Here is a 22,798-nt window from a genome sequence, read left to right on the forward strand (position 1 = left end):
AGATAAGTAAATTGTACTGCAGACAGTTGACAACAGCAAATTAATATTATTGCAGATTTTGGTATTCTATAATTTTACGTTTGCCTGTATTTTGAAAAGCATAGACTATAGCGATATCGTAACAAAGTCATAACAAATAAAAAAATTCGCTTGTTTGATAATTCATTGATGTTTATTTTATTTTTGTAGTTTGTATTGATAGGTTGTTACTTGTTTTGCGTTTAAACTTTTTGTGCTGTTATCAGTCTGTAATACTAGTTATAAAATGGCCCATTTACTCAAAGTGCGTACATTATCGGTATTCTGTTCAAGAAATCATAATTTATTGAATACCCGACGGTATATATTATCCAAATACATTAATTCTTATTTCTTACCACTTCAAATTAATTTTTTTAGCTCGATAATATATTTTCAGATATAGTCATAGCTCCCAACCATGTTACGATATTGTTATAGTTGGCGGGGGCATTGTTGGATCAGCTTCCGCGAGGGAGCTGGCTTTGAGACATCCAGGCCTGAAGATCGCTTTGATAGAAAAAGAAAATAAATTTGCGTTCCATCAAAGTGGAAACAATAGTGGTGTAATTCATGCAGGTATATATTACAAGCCAGGGTCATTAAAAGCCAAGCTCTGTGTCAAGGGTCTTAATTTGGCATATAAATATTTTAATGAGAAGGGAATAAAATATTCCAAATGTGGCAAACTCATAGTAGCTGCTGACAAAATGGAAGTGCCACGTCTTCTTGATTTATATGACAGGGGAATGCAAAATGGAGTAAAGGACCTCAAATTAATGGATGCTAAGGAAATGAAGGAATTAGAGCCATTTGTTAAAGGACTACAAGGTATATGGTCACCTCACACTGGAATTGTTGATTGGGGAGCAGTAACTCGATACTATGTTAATGATTTTGAAAAATGTGGGGGCAAGAGTTATTTAAACTTTGAAGTGAAAAGGTTCTTTGAAGGTGAAAATTCTGAATATCCTGTTGTAATTTCTGACAATAAGGAAAACACAGTTAAGGCAAAATATGTTCTTACCTGTTGTGGTTTGCATTCAGACACTGTTGCTATACTAACAGGATGTCCTGAAGAACCAAAAATTATCCCATTTAGAGGTGAATATCTATATCTCCTGCCTCAAAAAAAAAATCTTGCTAAAGCTAATATTTACCCTGTGCCAGATCCGAGATTCCCCTTTCTTGGTGTTCATATAACACCAAGAATTGATGGACGTGTAATTTTAGGACCAAATGCAATTTTAGCTTTTTGTAAGGAAGGCTACAGGTAAGCTTCTAAATCATGCAGAACAATTTTATAAACCAAATGAATTTAATAATTTTTTAAATAGGGTTTTGCTACAAACAATTTTTTTTTAGATGGAGTGATATTAACATAAAAGAGTTAAAAGACATAGTATCATTCTCTGGCTTTCAAAAAATGGCTTTTAAATATGCTGGATTTGGATTAAAGGAAATGTCCAGATCAATTTTAATTCCATTGCAAGTTAAGCAAATACAGAAATACATTCAGGAGATAACAAGTGCTGATGTGGAGAGTGGGCCCGCAGGAGTCAGGGCTCAAGCTATGGGCAAAGATGGTATCTACATTTTAATATATTTATCTAATATTAAAATTGTCGTCCCATACTCATTCCCTAGGTCTAAAATCAGAAATATCTTACAAGTTCCTCCTACAAAAACCAACCTTGGAGTCCAAGCATCTCTCATTGAATTCTTTGCGATTTTCACGGATTGAATAGTGCTTAGCCGGAGCTGGATATATTCAGTAGTGGGCTGATCGGTTTTAGAGAAAGCATTGTTAGGTGCCTATCTCGAACCTAATTTGTTATTTTGCTGATGATTTTTATTTTGTATTATATGTTTTAATTGCATTTTTTAATTTCTTTTTTGAAACACTTATGTTTACTTCAATTGTCATATGCAGTAGATTAAGTACAATCTATGATGTGGTAAGCTTTAATAAATAAATAAAATAATCTAAACACTATCTTATCAAAATGAAATGTATAAATATATCAGACAGGAATATTGACAAAAAAGATAAAATAAACATTGATTATTTAGAAATTAGTGTATATTTAATCTTATTATTTCAGGAACACTTATAGAAGACTTTGTTTTCGATTCAAAACCAGGTTCTGGTGCAATAGGAAGCAGGGTACTACATTGTAGAAATGCCCCTTCCCCTGGAGCCACATCATCATTAGCTATTGCAGAAATGATAGCAGACAGAATAAAAGAAGAGTTTAAGCTTTAAACCTTATTATAATATTTTTTTTATTTTATACAATAAGTAAAATATTTATCTCCACTTTTAATTATGAAATGTGATATAGATAAGAATACTAATTTATAAATTATTTTTTTATTTTTACATATGTTAGAATAAATCTATTTTTAACATTTTACTATATTATAAAATTAAGCAATAAAGTGTAAAAAGGAATTGTACTTGTTTTAATAGCCATTCATCTTTTATATTAATTTTAGTGAGAATTAAAATGCAAATAGATAATTGTTTAGCTCCCTATTTATTTAACAATAAAATAAATGTCATAATCAGTCTTACTAGCTATCCTAGTAAAACAATTTTTAAATACTTAAATTAACACCTAATACAACAAGTCTTCTATAGAATATGTAACACTCAGTTGTATAATAAGATTTCATTAATTTTTCAACAATAAGTAAATTATAAATTAAAATTTGTGCTATTAGGCTTTAAGTTAGTGAGCTGCACACCTCTTATATTTTTATTACTCTCATACAATATTTTTGTAACAACCCTTTGGCTCATTTCTAAACATATTCCATAACCGGTATATCATTATTTAAAATGACAAGACTTAATCGTTCTTGAATTATAATAACCCCTCATTTCTTCCTGTACTACAAAAATATTGTTAATAATCCTGAGTCATTCTATTGTAACACCTTTCCTAGTGAAATATAAATATTGCACTTTGAGGTCATATATTGTTGTCATATGAAATAATATGTTACTGACAACCACTATGTACTCTGAGAATGCAAACATTGAATATACTGAAAAAAAAAAATTTGGTAAAACATTAAATGTAGTTCAAGAGTAATCCATACTATTATAACATTGTATATATGCTTATTACTTACCATATGGTTCGCAAAGTCGATTATGCCTCAGAAAAAAATAAGCTGCAAAGGCAAAAGAACCCACATTGGTAAAGAAAGCTCTCCATTTTAGTTTAACTGAATAAGTTTCCAATGGAGAAACTACTGGACGCCGTCTATATTTAGTCAGCATTATACTTGTAAAGAACATGTAAAATATTGATGTTCCGATAAATGTTTTAAAGCAGGCTTCATGATATGCTGGAAAGAAAATGTTAAATTTCATGTATCAAATTTGTGATTATACAAGAAATCATCAAAACTTCAACTTACGATAATTAAGTGATGAAGTCCAATATGTTAACCCTAATAATGACAAATTTTCCATTAGATTTAAAGCAACTGATAATTTGACTACTGTAATACAAAATTTACTAATAATACTTCTATAATATTCCCAACGTAAATAAATAATGAAGAACCTCAGCGGTGCGTGGATATATATGGCAGTTTTCCATATTGTTCTTTGGGGTTCATAATTTCCAATGGAAGCTGATATTGACGGGAAGACATTTGGTACTTTACAATGCGTATTATTAGCTTTATCGAAGTCTTTAATTATAGTGATAATGACACAAACTATAAACGCAAATAAAGGCAAAGACACTGTACACAATCCCAACTTTGTAATTGGAATCCTAATAAAATACTTTCTTTCGGACGCATTATAAAGAGGTAGATACATCGGCTGGGGCTTTTATAAAAGCAGTTATAAATAAATAATAAACTCAATCACATGGATCTAACGCAATGCACTTATGCAATGTCACTAATGCAGATATAATTTGCAGGTTGCGGTTTATGTTTACTGCCTGCATTTTTATTCGTAAAGCTTAAGCAATGTAGAACTTCATGACATTTGACTTCTCGGTCAATAGTCATTCATTGTAAACGTCATGTCTAACGTAACCTGTGTACCTGATAGATCATAAATGATCCATCCAAATTCGCCCCCATGTTATGATTACGTTTTAGTGGCCTAGTATACTAAGAGTAAATATTTACATTTTATAGAGTCGTAAAACTCTGCTACTACTACTACTACAACTCGGAGCAGTGTAGTCGAAAATAATGAATGTACCTAATGTACTGCAGTGCAACAATAAATACAGAAAAAGTTAAAAATCATACAAGCATACAAGTAATCTCATCTAACCTAACCTAACTTTTTAAAATAACAACGCTCCTAACATGAAAAGAGTTTCATTGTTCAAAACTGTTATCACCAGATTACATTTTTAAAATTAGAATTCATACTCATAAATATTATATCAATCAGCCTTTGTTATTACAAGTAGGTTTTCGTTATGGAAGACATTTATTCACAAGTTATTTTTCCAATAGTAAGTATTACCAAATCATGAAAGTAATAACCCTTACTAATACATACAAGTGATTCTTAGTAAACTTTGTAACCTGGTAAGCATATGATTGATACCTGACGCGTATCTTAGCTACAATACAATATATTGATCAAACCGTTACCTCGAAACTCACAGCTTATTCTAGAAAGAGCTGACTTGGTTAGAAGTTAGAACTTAGGTTCTAACTAGTGGAAAATTTAATATTAAAAAAAAATATTAAGACTAAAATCTGTTTGTATGACTCAAAATATGTTTGTTTTATATACAATAAAGTAAAAGAAAAATATGGAAGAACTTTTATCAAAAGATATTTTTAGGGTCTATGATTTGTCAAGACATGATCCTGACTTCGTCTCATCAGACGTTACACTCCGGTTACAGATAAGAAGAGACATGGTAAGTATCGTAGGACATAGCTTATCTCGTTGCAACTTCAGCAGTTAGGCGTTGTAGATATAGAATTTCAAATTAAAGAATGTGTGATGCAGTATTAGGTAATAACATTAATTATTTCAACAGGCGAAGGACACACACACCCATAGACACTTATCAAAGACTGACACAAAAACGTAAGTAGGTACCAAAATGATATGTGATTTATTGAAGTATTAAAAGACATAGAGTCATTATAACGGGTTATATTTCTTACAGAAAGTTTAAGCGAAAAGTATTTAATAATTCGTATACTGTAAATAACGAAATCGCAAAAGTGCGCAGCTTATTTAAAAGTATAGACGCAAAAAATAATCTTATGTCGAAGAAACACAGGATTCCAAATAGTATGCCAATGCCAATATCCAACCGACCACCGGATGAGTTTCAACTCATAAAAAGCGAAGTATCTACTTTTGTACAGAATTTTAAAGAAATATCTGAATTAAAGATTGAAAGTGCCGATACATTTAAGGTTTTACCAAAGATCAAACGACAGGCGTTTGATTTTGATAAATCAGTGCCGAAATTAAAGACAAACGTAATAGCAAAGGAGGTTAAACAAAAGAAACAAAACACAGTTGACACATTTGAAGATGTGGAGACCGTTGTAGACGATTTTAGTTTTAGTACTAAACACGATTTGCAATCGCTTTTAGTGATGATGACACTTTCATCTAATTATAATGATGACACTATCGGGGATGATGTCGACAAAGAACGGACAGAAAACTATCTTTATCCACAAATTGACAGACGACTTGAAGAATATGACACCGAACATAACGCAGAAATAACTGATATTTTAAAAATTTCCTCTTTTAAAAAAGAAAACACAGATCATAAACACAATATAGCAAGAATATATGTTGATAAATGGAAAATGTATGTGAAAATTAAAAATGAAATCAAGTTTAAACACACAAGGAAAGAGGCCGTTGATAGTTTTTTAGATAGACTCAAACAAGCCAAAAACAATACAGAGCCTGAACATCGAGCTAAAATGCTTGTTCGGGATTACAATAGTTATCATCACAGGTACCGGACATACGCAATATAATATAACTTATTTTCGATTCTACATTTTTCACAATTAACTTGATTCTATATGTAAGGAATTTTAAGTTTAGTATTTTTATATTTCAGGCCAGCATGATATAAAAGAAATAAACTATACTGGCTTAAATTGCATTTAATTCATATCCCTAATTATTTATTTTTTGCATCTATAATTAAAGTATGAATCTTGCAGACAGATTTTGTTGTGAAGTACGAAATGGACCAAAAAAAAAAATGGAAAATTGAGACAATGAAAATCGGTTTAATCATGAAATGTGGATTTTTAGTTTTACCTTTTACATCGGATAATAATTAAAAAAGCAATAAGGTTCAGTTTTTCATCATTGCGAGCCAAATCTTTTAACTTACTTATTTATTTCAGGTACAAGATGCAAAAGCATATAATTGCATTACAGAAAGCTAAACTTGAGCAGCAAAATAAAGTAATAGAAGAACTGAAATATAATAAAATAATCGAAGCTTCAAAGCAGTCATTGAGTTGTATGAAAGATGAAGTGAGGAAAACCTATTATGAAATAGATAAACATTTGAAACCTAAGATTAAATGTTTAACGAATGAACTCAATATTACGGAAATAGAAGGTAATATCCATCTAGAAATTATATTGTCAAAGACAAGTTTTTTAAATTATAGATTTTAATCTCTGACATTTGAAAATAAACATAAAATCTACATTTTTGCAATATAAGCGTAAAAGTAAAAAGTATACTAATTCTTAGAAAACCAATTCTGTCAAATTGTTTATCAGTTTTAAAGCCTTGCTAAGGAAAACTAGAATAAGGAAGACGGAATTCAATATAAACATTTTATGGTCTACCGGCCATGCTGAGTACTTTAAGTATATTACTAAGAATTTTGTCGAAATAAATAGCAATCTCTAAAATTCTTATTCTATATAATTATGACTGCTTATGGTCTTGTTTGCTTTAATGAAACTGGCCTGTTAAGATTTGGTATACCATGGAGAACTATGGGAGCTGCAGGTCTTTACCAACAAATTCAACTACCACTACAAATAGAAGTGTTTTACATACATTAAATTATTTTCAGAGCCCTCATTGGTTTTACAATGTTTAAAGGTGCCAAAATTTTTACAAAGGATGGAAGCGAGAGCACGCGAAAGAGACGAAAAACATGCAGTAATAAGAGAAAGGCGTAAACAAATTGAGGAAGAAAAGTTAAGATTAAAGCAGCAGGTATTGTATTATAAATGTCTAAAATATATAATTACGAAGCGATATTGTCATGTACCAATGGATTTGTATTTCATTTTTACACATTACTTGAACGGCGAGGGAAAGTATCGTGAGCAAATCTTTAAGTTCAGAAATGAGACGACGATCGACGATTATAAGAATCCTATTGGATTCATTGGTGACATTCGGGAGTCAGACTAACTGCCTTTAATGTTAACTCTCCTATGTCAAAAACATATTGAATATTATAGTACGTCGCGACTTGGAATTCTTCCATTACTAAAGTTAAATAAAACACTAGAAATGTTTCTGCCCCTTTTTGTATATAAGTGTTAAAGCAGGTATTATATATAGTATTGTCTTTGGTTAACATAGCTTTTACACATTGAAAGAAAACAATTTTTTAACCGGATTCAAGCCATTTGTATTATTTTAAACTTACGTAAAATAATTATAAGTTTATAATAATACAAATAGCTTTAATCCGGGTAAAAAATTGTTTTTTTTTTGTTCAAGGTATTATATATGTTATTTCTACCTTGTATATATGTATACATTCGCAGGCGGAGCTGGCAAAGGCTGAAATGGATAAAGAGGAAAAAACTAAACGCATAAAAGACCTGAAACAAAAAAGAAGAAAGGAGAAAATTGAAAACATACGCAAAAAGCAACATGCAGAAAGAATGAGAGCACTAATGGTTATGGCCGATTTACATTACGAAAAGAGTTTAATGATACGATACGGTGTGCTGCCATTTCAGATTTTGATACAAATGAAACGGGACAACCTAGATCAAGCGAAGGCGCATCATAAATTTCAATTAATTAAAAATATATTTTTACATTGGATGTTTTATACGGAAGATATGTGGTTTGAGAGAAATTTTACAGCTGAGGAACATTATAGAAAAAAGGTTTTAAGGCGAGCATTTGATACTTTGCAGAAGGTAGGAATTTTCCTCATACAATGGTTATTTCTGGGTGACGCAATATGTTTTATAAATTAATATGTTTACTGTTAACTTAATAATGACTTATGGACGTCAATATTTATATAAAAGTATGCGACTTAAGCTAATAGCTTTATTATAAGTATTTAATCGAGAACTATAAACTAGTCCAATTAATTAAAGAAGTAGGACTATTTTGGGTAAAACGGTATACTCGTATTACAATGATTTCCTTTTTAAGTGAACTAGAAATCACATTGAACTTACGTTTAATGTGATTTCTAGTTCAAATATCTATCTGAGATCTAGATATTCTCTTGTATTAAAAAAAGAAAATGTAAATATAAAATTAATGTATATATATAAAGCCACTAACTAATGAAATACACTTTTCATGACATCAGATACCTGAGTTACGTATTCTGATGTAATTTATTATTTGCAATAAAACTTAACTAAGCACTTCAACTTATCTAATACACGTTTACTACATCAAGTAATTAACCAATCAATGTATTTATTTTACGAATGTAAAACATCATCATTAATAATATTGCAGAATCATTACAATTATATCTTGAAGAAGCAAGTCGCCGAAGATTACTACGATTTTTACGTAACTCAATTAGTTTTTAGAAAGTTTTGCGAAGGCATTAATGTCGTTAAACAAGAGATTGAATTAAAATGGACAGCAGCTGTTACGTATCACAACTGGTATGTACTTTAATAAATAATCATTTTCATTAAAACTTATCTAATTTTTAACGGTTTAGCCCATAGCACTGACAATTGACTAAACGTAATATTTAAAGTTAAAAATAATTATAAACTTCAAATACCTGTCAACTAATAATAAATAAGAAACAATATAATTTATCAGAACCTACTGAGCCGATTTGATGAACTTGATCTAATCATTCTGTCATAACTGCAAATGCAGCACTTACAAAAAAGTCGTTCGCAGATAAACGCCTTAAACCTGTTAGGTGTCTGAGGCACAATTTAATGATATAAAACATTTTTTTTATTAATTAAGTAAAAATCTAGCTATCTAAAGACAATTTTTTAAATACTTTGTTGCCCTATCCGAATCAAAACTGCTACATTTAGTTCTAGCATCACATCATGGTCACTAGAACTAATTGCATCGCTTGCGCTTAGTATACTGCATTTTGATCTAGCATATTAATACCACATATTTAGTTAGAAATCAGTTTTTTTTCTATGCCTAGTACTAAGTAAAAATGTTATTAATTGATATAATTCAAAATTTACTACCTACTACCTTTATTGTATTGGAATATAACGAAACTAAGAAAAGAATCAGGTTTGTTATTTTCATCGCCGAATATCGTTGGAATTTATTATCACAATTTGTATTATTTTATACTATACGGCTATATATATTACAGCCTCGATTAAGCTTTGCTACACATGAGCGCAGCAGTGTTATTATACACTGCTGTTTTATTTAGAAACAGTTAAAATTTGAAATTCATAATGTAGGCCGATGCTTAATAAGAATGCAGTTGTATGTAGTTGCAAGTGCTGCATTTCTATTTAGCACTAGAAGTAAGTACTGAATTTCTTTCTACTATACATTAGCAAGTATCGTGTTAACTTAGTAGCGTATGCTAAATACTGCGTCATGAGTAAAATTAGAATTTTCATACAATTAACTGCGTTTAACGTTATCAAAAAAAACACTTCTAGTTTGAATTTTCATGATAAAAAAAAAGTTTTTACGTTTGGGTTAGCCCCTTGGTGTGTTATATTTCTGCTAAAAAGTGAAGGAAGTCTCGACTCTTTTTGCCCATATAAAAATAACAGAATCTGGATTCGAAAGGTTCTACAATAAACAAATCGATTTTTATTCGGTCAATTTAAAAACGCCAACAATTAATATTTAAATGTATGCTTGTTTTTCAGTAATGTTATTTTCAAGACTTTCACATGTTGGAGGGCGTTGCCTGCGTTGAATGCTCTCAAGCGAGACCAAGAAGCTCGCAAACGTAAGTGGAGACAGAAAGTCATGCTGGTACTACCCGATTATAACCCCCCAGAAGACTGATTTCATGACAGTGCATTTTCTGAGCATGGGACATTCAATTTACATTAAGGAAATGTAAACGTTTCTATTCGATATGCATTATGAAAGGGTTTTATATAATAAACAATGCGATGGTAATAAATTATTTTTATTTTATAAAATATTTGATTTTCTTATCTATAAACATAATCTTTAAAAAAAACATAAATATAGGAAAGTACAATTCCCGCCAACGAGTTCTGACAGAACTTTAAGTATTCCAATACGTCATAGTCATTTTGTCTGAGCCGTCAATGTTTACATACATTTGTCATTTGGTATTACTCGGATCTTATTAGTAACTAAGTCTGATATACGTTATTTGTTATAATACTTGTTACGTATAGCGAATATTGTATGGAAATTTTAATCAGCAACATGTCTATAAAACAGCTATTGAAGATCCATCGGTAGCAAGATTGTTTCATTATTGCTGTGCATTTTCGTAATTGTGATGAATTTATTGCTTACTGTATTTAACTATGCACAATGACTCAATGTTACATTACTTGTCTTGATAATAGCTATTTTGAGTTTTTAAGACCGGCCGATGGAGGAAGGCGGTCATGAGCCCTCGGAATCTGAATCTCAATAACAATTTTTTATTTAATACTGTTACTGTGTAACTTTACTCCCCGTTACTTATCATCATTGTACGTTTTGTATATAAGGTATACTTGAACAAAAAAATTACCCGCCCTCGATATATTATTTCTATTTTACTCGAATTATTCGACTTTTATTTAGACTTAACGCGAATGTATTTCGTCACTTTACAATGCTGCGATAGCAAGTAAATCTGTTAAAAGACATTTGAAGAATAATGCTCACACAAAGACAACCAATTTTCAGTGTTAAAACCACAAACTTTGTAAGCAAAACTACAGCCTTTAGTAGAATGACTAGGCTATCGAGAAATCGATAGTAGTCATACTATTGTAGTACGACACGCTGATAAAAGCTTATGGTAAAATTAATATAACACTTCTGAAACCTTATAAAAGAAATATTCTATTATCTTTTAAATTTTTCCAAAACTGAAATTCAAACATCAACCAGCCTTCTCCACTGTGGTGCTAAAACAAACGTAAAATATTATTTCTAATATAAATTGATACGAATTTATGACATCTTAACCCGCCATGTCGTTAAAATTCGTCAAGATGTAATTCCTTAAACATCTACTATTTATATATACTATAGTAGAGTAAACATAAACTAATGTAGTATGTAGCGACACCAAATGTACTATTAGTCACATATCAGTATATAATATAAAAAAATATTAAAATTAAATGTTAAACAAATTTACTCTATATACTCTCCTCATACCATATTCCTACTGAATCGTAAGTGACCATCTCATCATGATTTTATCATGGAAATGTATCACATCTTGAAAAATGTGTCAACACTCTAAAGACTAGATTAAATGATTATTGACATTCTAGAATATGGACCCAGTTATATACAAAATACCATTTACTACTGCTAGTCATAAATTTCTTAATTCTAAACTATGGCCAACTTAATGTTTAATAATACAGTGGTTAGGTATACTTACCAAAATACTTTGGAAGGTAGATAAACAGTTGTTGGAGAATAACTAAGGCAATTACTGATAAGTACCCAATTGCATAAACACATGATACAAAGCATAATGCATAGCTGAAAACATTGAAAGTAAGAGAATCTAAGTTATATGATTTAATTAATATTTTCTACTGTCTCCATAGCTGAGTCAATGAGTTTGACACATTAACTCAGCTATGCTTTTTGATTGATGATTGAATTGTCCATGGTTGATGCCCAGCAGATTTTTATTAGGTTAGCGACTTATAATACAGGCTGATCATGATTTATTTATTGATCTGTTTTATATTTAACTATAACATAGAATTAATAATTATTATATTATTATAAGTAACCTCACATTATCAATAAAAATATTTGATTAATAATTTGATGGCACATGAAAAGTCCCTCAAAGCAGATTCTGTATGCCTCAAATCCTAAGTTTGATTTCTTGCAAAAACTTTTATAGCTTTCACACACAAGCATTTGTACTTAAGAAAGTAATAAAAAAGACTTACTTAAATTCAAAATAAGCATCAGTGCAATCTTCAGGTATCATCAGTGAACCAAACAATATCATGGGATGACATATAGTTGTGAGTCCCAAGTTAGCACCAAAAGCAAGTGTTGCAAATGCAAATATTTGCCCATATACAAAATAAATGTAATTTGGTCTGAAAACACAACAATCCCACCTGTAACATTCATAATTTAAACATTAGAATAAATTTAATGTAGTAAAATATTTTTTTTAAACAATTTAAGTTTTTTGATTTTGACTTTGATTGACTTTTTTTTATAATAAAAACCTAGATAACAAAAATTTCAAAGGCAATAAATAAGATTTGTCAAAAATAAAATTGGATTGAATTGAAGAGAGAATACATACAGACTAGAGAATGTTTGAAATGCTTACCAAATAGAGTGAAAGTATCTTTCATTTACTTCCAATTGACAGACTTGGCAGTAATATGAATCAGAAGTTAATACAGGACTGAAAAAAAATTACTTTATTAAAATTGCCATAAATATTAATTGCTATTTAGTTTGTGGACTAAATATCTTTTAAATTATTAAGTTTAAAATTTTTATAAGGATTTATTATATTACCACAGTTAAATATGCAATAAAATGTTGCATACAGCTTCAAGTTATTAGGCTTCATTTTTCAAATTCCAATAATATCAAAAACTTTAAAGACATTTAGAGCACACTTTTTCATTTTAACTTTTTGGTATGTAGTAACCAACCTACCTGTATTCTTTACCTTTTGTACCCAAATATAATTCATGATCAGCAATTGCTTTCATCCTATAGAAACAATAGCATGTTCCAGCCAACAGTAATAAAAATATAAAGTTTTCTAATTGAGTTATTTGTAGTAATGATAAAACCCCTAGCTCATACACAAGAAACATACAAATTCCTGATGACAATGTCCATGAATAGAAGAAGGGGGATCTGAAATAATAAAAAAATTCTAAAGTGTACATACTAAATTTGCTTTCAGCTAGTTAAGGAAAGTGTCGACTAACCGATTTTTCTGTCTAGGACGTGATTGAACGTATAAGGCGCCCATTCCAATAAAAATCATAACAATTATCGTAATGGTAAGAGATATTGTTGCTATCAATAGCAGAAGTGGTAATAAAATAAACGGCACAACCGTATCCCTGTCCCATTTTTTATTCGATTTACTTGCTCCGTGGGGTAAAATATCCTGAGACATTATTGGGGCGAAAATCTAAGAACATAATAGTTATATTTTGCTGATTCCGTATGTTACGCCTAAAACAACAGGATACCAATAAGTCTTTGATAATATCTTCAATTAACTTTCCTATTCCAACTTCACAATTGTTTTTTTTATGTTACTTAACGATATACCTATTAGAAATTTTGTAAAATCTTGTTAATAGGTAAATAATAATGTTATTTCACATGTACGAAATAAATATTTCATTTCTCATTTGTATTATGAATAATTTTTATGATCCACTTGTCAATTGTCAAAATTCCATTTTGACTTTTATGTTTACGTCACTTTGTCAGAATGGTCCTTTTTCAATACCAATAATTGTTAACCCTTAAATCCTCTTTAATTTAAGTCTACCATGCAATTACTCGTAATCCGCACTTTATTAATGTAGCAACTAGCAAGCCTATTAATGGCGATTCTGGCGCCATTGATGTTTCATTATTCCAATATACATTATAACAATTTTAATAAACTTTTTCATTTTGTTTCTCAATATTGCATTGATTTAAGTCAATAAAACAAAATAAGATTGGACGCAGATTATTAGAATAATTAATAGCTGGAAAATTGGGTACATATTACAAAATGGGTAAGATTTAATTAAACAATTTTTTTATACTATATTTATTTTACAAAAGTAATAATTAATTGAATGTAGGTAGATACTACTAACTAAAATCTATAGCTTATTATATTTAATGTAAGCTTCACAATTCTGCTCATTGTCACCGTTTCCTTTTCCTCTACACTATTTTTATAATTAAATTGGTTGATTGATACCTTATTGTTATATGCACGTTTTGGTATACTTCTCTTACATATATACGTACCTAATCAATACGATTCATAAACATATGTATGATAATTTGAGTAATATTTCAATACTTTGTTACAATTAGTTTACAATGGCCTCGTTTGGTTACGGTTCGCTTGACTTAGCGAGTTAGGCAGGAAGACCAATTCTCCGGTGGATTTTTATGGTACATACTACATCTATATGGCATAGCAAACGTCAGTCAACAAGAGATTGCGCGCGCACGCGTATAAGGCATATTTTTTATGTGGTCCACAACGACGACATAGCCCAGTATTGATCGGGCTTCTGCCGCGGAATGGTGTCTTGGAAATGTGATATGGACATTGCGCGTTTAATCAATGCGCTGTAATTATTTAATTCAAGGCGACAGAACGGCGATTTCATAATGGAGTGATTTAATGGCGAATTTGTAACGTGAACGGAGCGATGTCGAAGGTAGGTTTCAGAATTAATATTTTGGAAATCGCAGACCCTTTAACGAGTTTGAATGATAAGCAAGGACGGAACCTGCGCTCGTGTACTGAATATTTTTCAGCCATATTTTTAAGTAAATGGTTTTCTTGTCTTAATAAATGTAACGGTATATAAATGTTGAAGTATAATTTAAAAAACATTAAGTTATCTTTGTCTTTATCTAAGTAACACACCTATATCTACCAAAGCATTTACCTTAGACAAATGACGATAAACGACTCAATACTCTTTCACAATGTGGGTACCGGCGTAATTGATTTTTCTATCTTGACTTCTACATAATATTTTCGTTGAAAAACAATTTTTAGACAAAACAACTAAGCAATACGCAAATCGTTGTATAGTATTAACCGGCGCAAATTACTGAAAAATAACCAATTGCCTACGTACTATGAGGTAATACCTACAGTTAATTAGACGGTAAGGATTCTTTGTTAATACGAATATACTAATCGTTATCAATGTAGATCTTTTGTTGATCAATTGTCTTGATATGACCTCATTTAAGGATCTGCGGCGTAAAGTAGGTATTTCTTGTACGTATTGGCCTTCATCGTCTATTACAATAATGAGTATCATCATTCTTAGTGTCCGGCCTAAACACCATTTTTGATGGTAAATCTATATATATATATATATAATGAAATTTGCACTGGTGAAATGTATGACATTTTAAAAACTCCCGACGATGTCAAAAGTCGCGTTTTTATTCTATGGTAAATTTTGTCTTTTATATAAAATTCTACAAAAAATACAAACATTTCCTTTTTCCTTAGAGGTTTGCAGTGCTGTAATTTTATTATGAAGATAGCGACTCGTTTACCGTGCGGACTTTTAAATAATAATTTTACATTCATCTTATTTAATTAAAATTGCCATAACTTGAAACGGTAACTATTCTCTACTAGTGACCTGGCCCGGCTTGAATGTTTTATTTATTAAATATTTCCGAAATAAACCATAGGATTATTTTTTAGTCAGTTTTTGAGTTTATTTCAACGGATAATTTACAAAAAATAGTCTCCTCTTAATATTATTAGTATAAAATAAATCCCTCTCAAGGGGGATTAGGAGGGTTCGACTTTGGAATATCGCACATAAGGCTGTCTTATATAAAGAATAATAAGTGACACAGATATACAACTCCATACAGGACCCTTAACTAACTTTATAACTTCACAGACCAAGAATAATAGTGACGTCAACGTTTTTTCTTGAAGGTCTCAGGACAGTGCATTGACACATTAGAAGTAACTAATCAAAGAGCGCCAGCCATGAGGCCAAAATATTATCAAATTAATAGCAAATAGACGATGAGAAAAATGTAGATTACCTCGTACAGTCTAGGGCATGAAGTATACTCTCTGACGGGTTACCACATCAGACAATATTATTTTATATCCGCCCCGGCCACGCACGGCCACCACTGACCCCTAACTCTTGAATTATATATCTTTCTCATGAATCCTTCCAGACATTGGCATAATATTCCGTGATATAGCTTCTAAGTTTATTGTAAGCAAAGAGACGCGTAGGATTTTTTTTTATATAATATAAAGTCATACATACTTGTATGCATTATCAAGTTCGTAGGAGACGTTTTCGTTCGACCATTATTTTCACTGCTTGCAAATCCGATTACCATAAAAGTCTTTTAATTTTTCGGTTTATTAACGTCCCTCACATTCACAAATAACGTGCCTTTCTAATAGTAAATAACATTTCTTAAGTACAGCCAGAGATTACCTTTCCAACCTCACCTCAGATATTAAAAAAAACATAATCGCCGGGACTTTGAAGAGAGCTAACGAAAATTCTTCTTTATCTTGGGCGTAAAACAAACTTAATAAAATAATATTAAAAACATTTCTTATTATAAATGATAGCGTCATCTTCGTGAGTTGTTCAGAGCGCAAAAAGTGACATAACGAGTTGAGGCAGAAAAAAAACGCAATCCCGCTTTGTGCTGATTGCTCACGTTCACTTGGTTACTCATTGCTATCTATAAATATCAAAATACAAGTAAAAAGTTTGCGGTCATTACACTTGTTGACCTCATCATAGCGATTTTAGAACTAATTACATTATAGATAAACAGCGTATTAATAAACAGATTAAAGAAATGGCTTAACACACCTACTTTTAAAGTATAGTTAATATCTATTTAACACACAAATATAGAGTATTTGTAATGTTCGAGTTCATAGTCGTAATTAAAGATTAAGGTTAGCGCCTGGTAGATAGTACAGGTGACCCCAGATAAATAAATAAAGGTAAATGCTGCTAGCGTTAAAGGTGTGTGATAGGGACCAAACTTTTTAATTTTTTTATTTTACTATTTATCAATTTTTACTTTTTATTATTACTGTATAAGTTAATTATAAAAAAAAATATAAATGCAGTCATAACTTAATGTACCTAGGACATAATTTTTCTTATATTCGAGAGTAAAGGATCATGGTCAAGTAACCGCTAAACGAGATGGTCACGAACTGTATATCTGTATCGGATTTAAGTATATCGTAATACAAGTCAATTTAACTTGAACTAAAACAATCTATCTAAAATCATTTATAAACATATATTACATACAATATATACAACCAAAGCACACACGCATTACACAATTAAACATTTTTCTTGAAAAAAAAATTGTTATCTCTCTATTATTATACTTTTTACTTATTTTTATTTTTTGTGTTTCAGTGTGTGTGTTTTGTTAGTAATAAATGTTATGTCTATGTCTATAAACATACTCCAAATAACAATGGTTTTTATATGAATTATAATTGTATTAAAAATAAATCTAGAAAGTTGAGTCCCAGTGGCAGTGTACCTTTAATGCTGGCAGCATTTCCCTGTATTGCGTTCCTTATTTGTTAAGAGGAGAAAGAAAAAAATGAGTGAAATAAATATATTAACTGTTGATTAGTTTATATATGAGAGACCTTAACATTCTATGAGAATATTTGGACGAGTTTTGAATCTGACCGTTTGTCCACAAAAGCTAATTTGACGCTTCAGTCCCAAAAATCGGTCTACAGAGAGTCAGCAATACATGGGCATACACAAAAAGGTTCAGTATTTAAAGTCTATCAAAGTTTAAAAAGGTGAATGTACTAGAAATTGATTATACAATGATTGCTAGTACAAGTGAAATAATCGAATTTTCACGAGTTTCGTGATATTTCTTATCTCCAATAGTGTACATTCCTTGAAACGCATATAACGTGCAATAAGGCATACCTACGTGTAAAAACGAAAACACTACATAATTACTGATGTACTTCCTTTTATATTCCATACCTTTTGTAGTTGAATTCAATTATAACGCGAAAAACAATCGCCTTTTTTGACAGCTTACGTATATGTTATTACCAAAAGAACATAATATGGTTATGTCTTCTAATACCACGCAGTCGTGTTCAGATTTGTTCATTACTGTAATGGTAGATTAATTATATAATTACGGTGCAATTAATTGAAATTTAATGCCTAATTTGCTTAGTGAATGACTGACTTTTTAGCTTAAAATTGTATCTATAGTAAATTTATTTAAATAATTTGTAAATGTCTTCAGTAAGTGTTACCTTAAACGACTTAAGAACCGCGATTTATATATAATAAACATTCGTATTTTTTTTGTAGTATGCCAAGAATCATGGCGCCATTTAAAATTCGACAAAATAAGTTTTGCAGGCTAACAGGTTATTATAAATGCTGAAAAACCGGCTAGTGTTATAATTGTAGTTGAAATCGTATTAATTAGTTGTCGATGTTTTTAAAATGAATTCATACCTTATATAGATTTAAAAATAATATCTTTTACAGTAACTACAGTTACAAGTCACCTCTTCCTGTAAAAACAATAATTTTATTGTAGTTCAATGTTTGTTTAGTGAAAGGCAATATTTATTAAATATGGATGACATCTAAGTTCCTTTGCCACACTATATTTCATACTTCATATTTCATATATAACAAAAATAAAAAAATAATGTAATCAAATCACTATATATATATGCTTATTAATTATATTCAATTCATATGTATATATATTAAATATTTTAATGACAAAAACGTGTTGGCATTTACGCGTTAAAAATGTGACCCCTGAGGTATAGCATTACCAATGTCTAATTTTTATAAGCGCAACTAATTCAAACAGTAAAGGTAAAATGTACTTGAACACTGCATGTCTTAAGATTAAAATGAACTTAAGGCATTTAATGCAGATGTATGTATGTATGTGACATGCCTATAAATGAACTGTGTAACCAAAAAACTAAGAAAGAGAATGTAAATGATAAGAATATCTTCTATAGGTTGGAAATTAATTGATAGCCGAAAAATTTTAACAAGTATAAGAAAGATATCTATGAAATAGCGATACAACCTTTTTGGTGTGGGTCTAAGATTTATGTATCTGTTTTATAATCATTTGTCAATCTAAAAGGCAAGTAGGTGATTAGCCTCCTATGTATTATGTATATACACGCTGTCGTTTTTTGGGTCTGAGGCAAGCTGATTCCTTCACCGTTCGAGCGAATGTTAAAATGAGCACATAGTGGGAAAGTGCATTGGTACAGCCGTGGATCGAACTTAAGACCTCAGGGGTTTATTATAACATTGTTTTTATATTATTCATATTACATTTTTATTCAATAAGTGGGGTCAAGGTTTCAAACGAATTGGCTAATTGAAGATTAGGCTGTTAGGGAAACTCATCACTTGTAAGGTTTACTGAATAAAATGTTTTTTGCCGATATTTTTTTTAAATGTACGTCACACTAGGGTGATGTTTTTTATATACTATTCTTTAATGAACATTTAATTAATCACTTATGTTAACTTATTTTTACCCAATTATAAACAAACTTTTACATATCAATTTCAATATTATTTAATTAGGCAATGTTTCGGTGACATATAAAACAATACAGCCTTTTAAGGACATGAAAGGTCTGGTCAATTTTATAGTTTTACTTTAAACATGTTAAATGCGTTGTAATTTTTTTACATTTTAGGTTTGTACAATCCGATAAATGTTCATTTACTTTTTTATAACTTACATTTACTATAAATTAATTTGCCTTAATTGTTTAACCGTTTCCTCAGTTCTGCACCAGAACTGGATATATTTGTGACAGGTTTAGGAGGATTGTGCGATGAACCAAATTACTAAACCCAATTAAAACTATTAAAGAAGTGTACTGCGAGGTTTGTGGAAGCAGCTAAGTATATAGTTATTGATTTGAAATAAGTAATTTAATAAGTTACTTCAACTAATCAATATTACGGCGGCGCTATTACGTAACACTAACTGAGCCTCCTGCCCGTGTGCCTCCTATTACATAAAAAAAAAACAATTCAGAAACTGTTTCTGTGTATTAAGTTTTAACTGACAATTCTTCTCTTCATAATACGTGTCGTTACTGTATTAACGTACTCCGCCAGCAGCCACCGATTCCGCTTTTGATTATGCTTCATCGTTCCCATTGCTTTTCGATGAATGTGCGTTGATTTTATTTTTGACGTTATACTTCTTGTAGCGCCTTAGGGAAAAACGGTGAGAGATTTTTTTTATACTTTTAGTGAGGTTTTTTCTACAAACGTAGGATAAAGCAAAGGATAGAGTTTTTGAAAAGATTTTTATCCAAAATTACGCCAAATAAATATAACATCTAACGGGTTTAACACACACGTTTTTTAATAACATTATTAGTTTGAGGTAGTATGCAAGTATATATTTATTGTTTGAAAACAGCACTGTTTTAAAATTAATAAACTTATTAAAGAGGTTTAACCTATACATTGATTATATAATATACGTATACGTTCCCTACACATTTAATTTTTACAAATCATTCGAGAAATTTCCACAATTTCTCTTTGCATTGAGGACTGAATGCCTTTGCACTATCGGCACACTACTTACAAACTTATCATGACAAGCACATTGTCTGAGATTTCACTGGCTTTCGTGCCTTGATTTGAACGGCTTCTTGCTTTTAAGCGCCTAATTTTGGCTTGACTAGCGTCATCGCAGAAATTGTTTTGATTGTTTTTGATATATTTTTATGGTAACATTAATATAAACCACAATGGTTTTCAAATGTAACATATCATTATGTAGATTATATTTTTCTGTAAATAACAAAAAGGTGCGCAATTGCTATTTAAGTCTTGTTTAAAAACGTTTTATCTGCGGTTAGATATAACATATAAAATTCTCGTGTCACGCTGTTTGTAATTAAACTCCTCTGAAATGGCTCGACTGATTTTAGTGAAATTTTGGGTGCATATCGGTGAGGTCTGCGAATCGGACAACCGATACTTTTCACCCCCCTAAATGTTAAGGGTCCACCTCTAATTTTTTTAATAATTTATTTTATTATGTATGATACATAAAATACAACACATTCAACCTTTAATTTTGACCCCTCTACGATGATCCCCTACTCTTAATTTGACATCTAAAAAAAAAATCATTCCGGAAAATCGAACAGTCTCTCTCATAGCAAAATGTATCATGTTGGTATGTACTAAAAAGATACGCTAAGTAAAATCATGTTAAGGAGAAATGAAGTTCGCGGGGGCAGCTAGTTTTTAAATAAAATTTACATGACATTATACAGTACACTTTCGTTTATAAGTCTTATCGAAAATAACATAACCTTTGTAATATTGACAGGAATTATAATGCTATTTAGGAATTGCCTTGTCGCATAAGGATTCCGTAATGATACAAGCTTATTTCTTGTATAATAAACGCACGTAAAGTCAAACGGGTCAACTATGAAAAGTGGAGTAGTATAGCATTGTTTCACTTGTTAGAGTTCTAAGTAGAGCTCCACCTACTTCAGGAATTTTTACATTATTTCACATGAGTCTTGAGTTCATTCTACTGTAACAATATCTGTTAATGAATATAATGTCGACTTCTCACGGTTTTCTTATTTGGTTGAGATGTATAACTTTGGACTCGCTTATGATGTTCTCACGTCATTAATTTATAAAAAAAACTATACATGTATGAATTGCAAATATCCTTGAATTTTACACGTGCGTTGTAGCAGGTGTATTAGCTATACGACATATTTTATTCATTATTTCCTTATAGGATGCTTTGCGTTTGATTTCACCCAGTATTGTAAATCAATAAAGTTTTACAACATCTGTGTTCTATATGTGCTACGGTACTAGTACCTGTCCACATCGTATCCCTAACTTTCGTACAAACTGTTCTAACTGAAAATATCGTGATTCATTTGTTTAGTTATTTATTTATATCTTGCTACACATATCCATATTATAAAACAAACCACTTAGTCAATATACAAAGTCAAAATAGATTACATAGATATACAATATATATGAAACAGAAAATATAAGTAAGTGCATTAATATACTATTGTCTTTTGTTAACATAGCTTTTACACATTAAGAAAACACTTTTTAACCGGATTGACGCTATGTATTAATACATGCACAAAGAGTGTTTTCTTTAGTATATTAATAGACAAAGATATTTTGTTGTAAAGGATACTGAAAATTAACAATCAACAAACGACTTAGTCAAATTAATACTTATTCAAAGAAAAAACTAGATCTGTCAAAGTTTTCCCGCCGTTTCAAGTATTTCCTCTCATCCTCTTTGGTGAGGTGGAAAATATCAAAATACTTATAATTAGTGCTTTTTTTATTGTCTCTTTTACTATCTACATATGTTTTAATTGCTTTCTGTTGTTATTGTTTACTAGCGGACCCGACACACGTTGTCCTGTCTTAACTATGAATATTGATTTCGAATTAGTATAATTAACTAATAAAATATTTTAGAAAACAAAGTGTAATGCTTACTTAATGTATTAAATTTTCTAA

At 30.4% G+C, this 22,798-nt stretch overlaps 5 protein-coding genes across 6 annotated transcripts in view; 3 read left to right on the top strand and 2 right to left on the bottom strand.

Moving 5' to 3' along the window:
- The first annotated feature begins 153 nt into the window (after positions 1-153).
- LOC123708934 (L-2-hydroxyglutarate dehydrogenase, mitochondrial) lies at positions 154-2,365 on the top strand. Its single transcript, XM_045659955.1, has 4 exons — positions 154-339; positions 419-1,291; positions 1,384-1,604; positions 2,124-2,365. The coding sequence occupies exons 1-4, from the start codon at positions 266-268 to the stop codon at positions 2,282-2,284; spliced, it is 1,329 nt and encodes a 442-aa protein (XP_045515911.1). The 5' UTR covers positions 154-265; the 3' UTR covers positions 2,285-2,365.
- A 172-nt stretch (positions 2,366-2,537) lies between these two features.
- LOC123709037 (post-GPI attachment to proteins factor 2) lies at positions 2,538-4,020 on the bottom strand. The gene is made up of 3 exons (XM_045660123.1): positions 3,451-4,020; positions 3,160-3,378; positions 2,538-3,072 (listed from the first exon to the last, which is right to left on the bottom strand). The coding sequence occupies exons 1-3, from the start codon at positions 3,860-3,862 to the stop codon at positions 2,945-2,947; spliced, it is 759 nt and encodes a 252-aa protein (XP_045516079.1). The 5' UTR covers positions 3,863-4,020; the 3' UTR covers positions 2,538-2,944.
- A 2,978-nt stretch (positions 4,021-6,998) lies between these two features.
- On the top strand, positions 6,999-10,379 carry LOC123708217 (coiled-coil domain-containing protein 191). Its single transcript, XM_045658806.1, has 5 exons — positions 6,999-7,037; positions 7,105-7,250; positions 7,814-8,197; positions 8,760-8,914; positions 10,130-10,379. The coding sequence occupies exons 1-5, from the start codon at positions 7,025-7,027 to the stop codon at positions 10,269-10,271; spliced, it is 840 nt and encodes a 279-aa protein (XP_045514762.1). The 5' UTR covers positions 6,999-7,024; the 3' UTR covers positions 10,272-10,379.
- Positions 10,380-10,390: 11 nt separating this feature from the next.
- On the bottom strand, positions 10,391-16,519 carry LOC123708218 (palmitoyltransferase ZDHHC23-A). 2 transcript variants are annotated; one of them, XM_045658808.1, is made up of 7 exons: positions 16,484-16,519; positions 13,400-13,652; positions 13,119-13,325; positions 12,781-12,858; positions 12,383-12,559; positions 11,854-11,957; positions 10,391-11,365 (listed from the first exon to the last, which is right to left on the bottom strand). In XM_045658808.1, exons 2-7 carry the CDS (start codon positions 13,591-13,593, stop codon positions 11,334-11,336), a joined length of 792 nt encoding a protein of 263 aa, XP_045514764.1. In that variant the 5' UTR covers positions 13,594-13,652; positions 16,484-16,519; the 3' UTR covers positions 10,391-11,333. The 2 variants fall into 2 exon arrangements, with proteins under 2 accessions (XP_045514764.1, XP_045514763.1); XM_045658807.1 differs by lacking the exon at positions 16,484-16,519 and adding an exon at positions 13,752-13,811.
- Positions 14,700-22,798, top strand: part of LOC123708216 (coiled-coil domain-containing protein 6) — a 70,612-nt gene continuing 62,513 nt past the window's right edge. Inside the window, exon 1 of the mRNA XM_045658801.1 lies at positions 14,700-14,875. Coding sequence (XP_045514757.1) covers positions 14,867-14,875 — 9 coding nt within the window. The 5' untranslated portion in view covers positions 14,700-14,866. The remainder of the gene's footprint in view (positions 14,876-22,798) is intronic.

The sequence above is a fragment of the Pieris brassicae genome, chromosome 4, assembly GCF_905147105.1.
Source record: "Pieris brassicae chromosome 4, ilPieBrab1.1, whole genome shotgun sequence".
NCBI lineage: Eukaryota > Metazoa > Arthropoda > Insecta > Lepidoptera > Pieridae > Pieris > Pieris brassicae.

Excerpts from the sequence above, each read along its gene's own strand:
- LOC123709037 (XM_045660123.1), bottom strand. The coding sequence starts at position 3,862 with ATGTATCTACCTCTTTATAATGCGTCCGAAAGAAAGTATTTTATTAGG. Across the intron at positions 3,379-3,450 it reads GACTTCATCACTTAATTATC|CATATCATGAAGCCTGCTTT; the intron begins GTAAGTTGAAGT and ends TTTTCTTTCCAG. Across the intron at positions 3,073-3,159 it reads TCGACTTTGCGAACCATATG|TATATTCAATGTTTGCATTC; the intron begins GTAAGTAATAAG and ends TTTTTTTTTCAG.
- LOC123708218 (XM_045658808.1), bottom strand. The coding sequence starts at position 13,593 with ATGTCTCAGGATATTTTACCCCACGGAGCAAGTAAATCGAATAAAAAA. Across the intron at positions 12,859-13,118 it reads ACAAAAGGTAAAGAATACAG|TCCTGTATTAACTTCTGATT; the intron begins GTAGGTTGGTTA and ends ATTTTTTTTCAG. Across the intron at positions 11,366-11,853 it reads CTACCTTCCAAAGTATTTTG|CACCACAGTGGAGAAGGCTG; the intron begins GTAAGTATACCT and ends CGTTTGTTTTAG.
- LOC123708934 (XM_045659955.1), top strand. The coding sequence starts at position 266 with ATGGCCCATTTACTCAAAGTGCGTACATTATCGGTATTCTGTTCAAGA. Across the intron at positions 340-418 it reads AATTTATTGAATACCCGACG|ATATAGTCATAGCTCCCAAC; the intron begins GTATATATTATC and ends ATATATTTTCAG. Across the intron at positions 1,292-1,383 it reads TTTTGTAAGGAAGGCTACAG|ATGGAGTGATATTAACATAA; the intron begins GTAAGCTTCTAA and ends ATTTTTTTTTAG.
- LOC123708217 (XM_045658806.1), top strand. Across the intron at positions 7,251-7,813 it reads AGTTAAGATTAAAGCAGCAG|GCGGAGCTGGCAAAGGCTGA; the intron begins GTATTGTATTAT and ends ATACATTCGCAG. Across the intron at positions 8,198-8,759 it reads CATTTGATACTTTGCAGAAG|AATCATTACAATTATATCTT; the intron begins GTAGGAATTTTC and ends ATAATATTGCAG.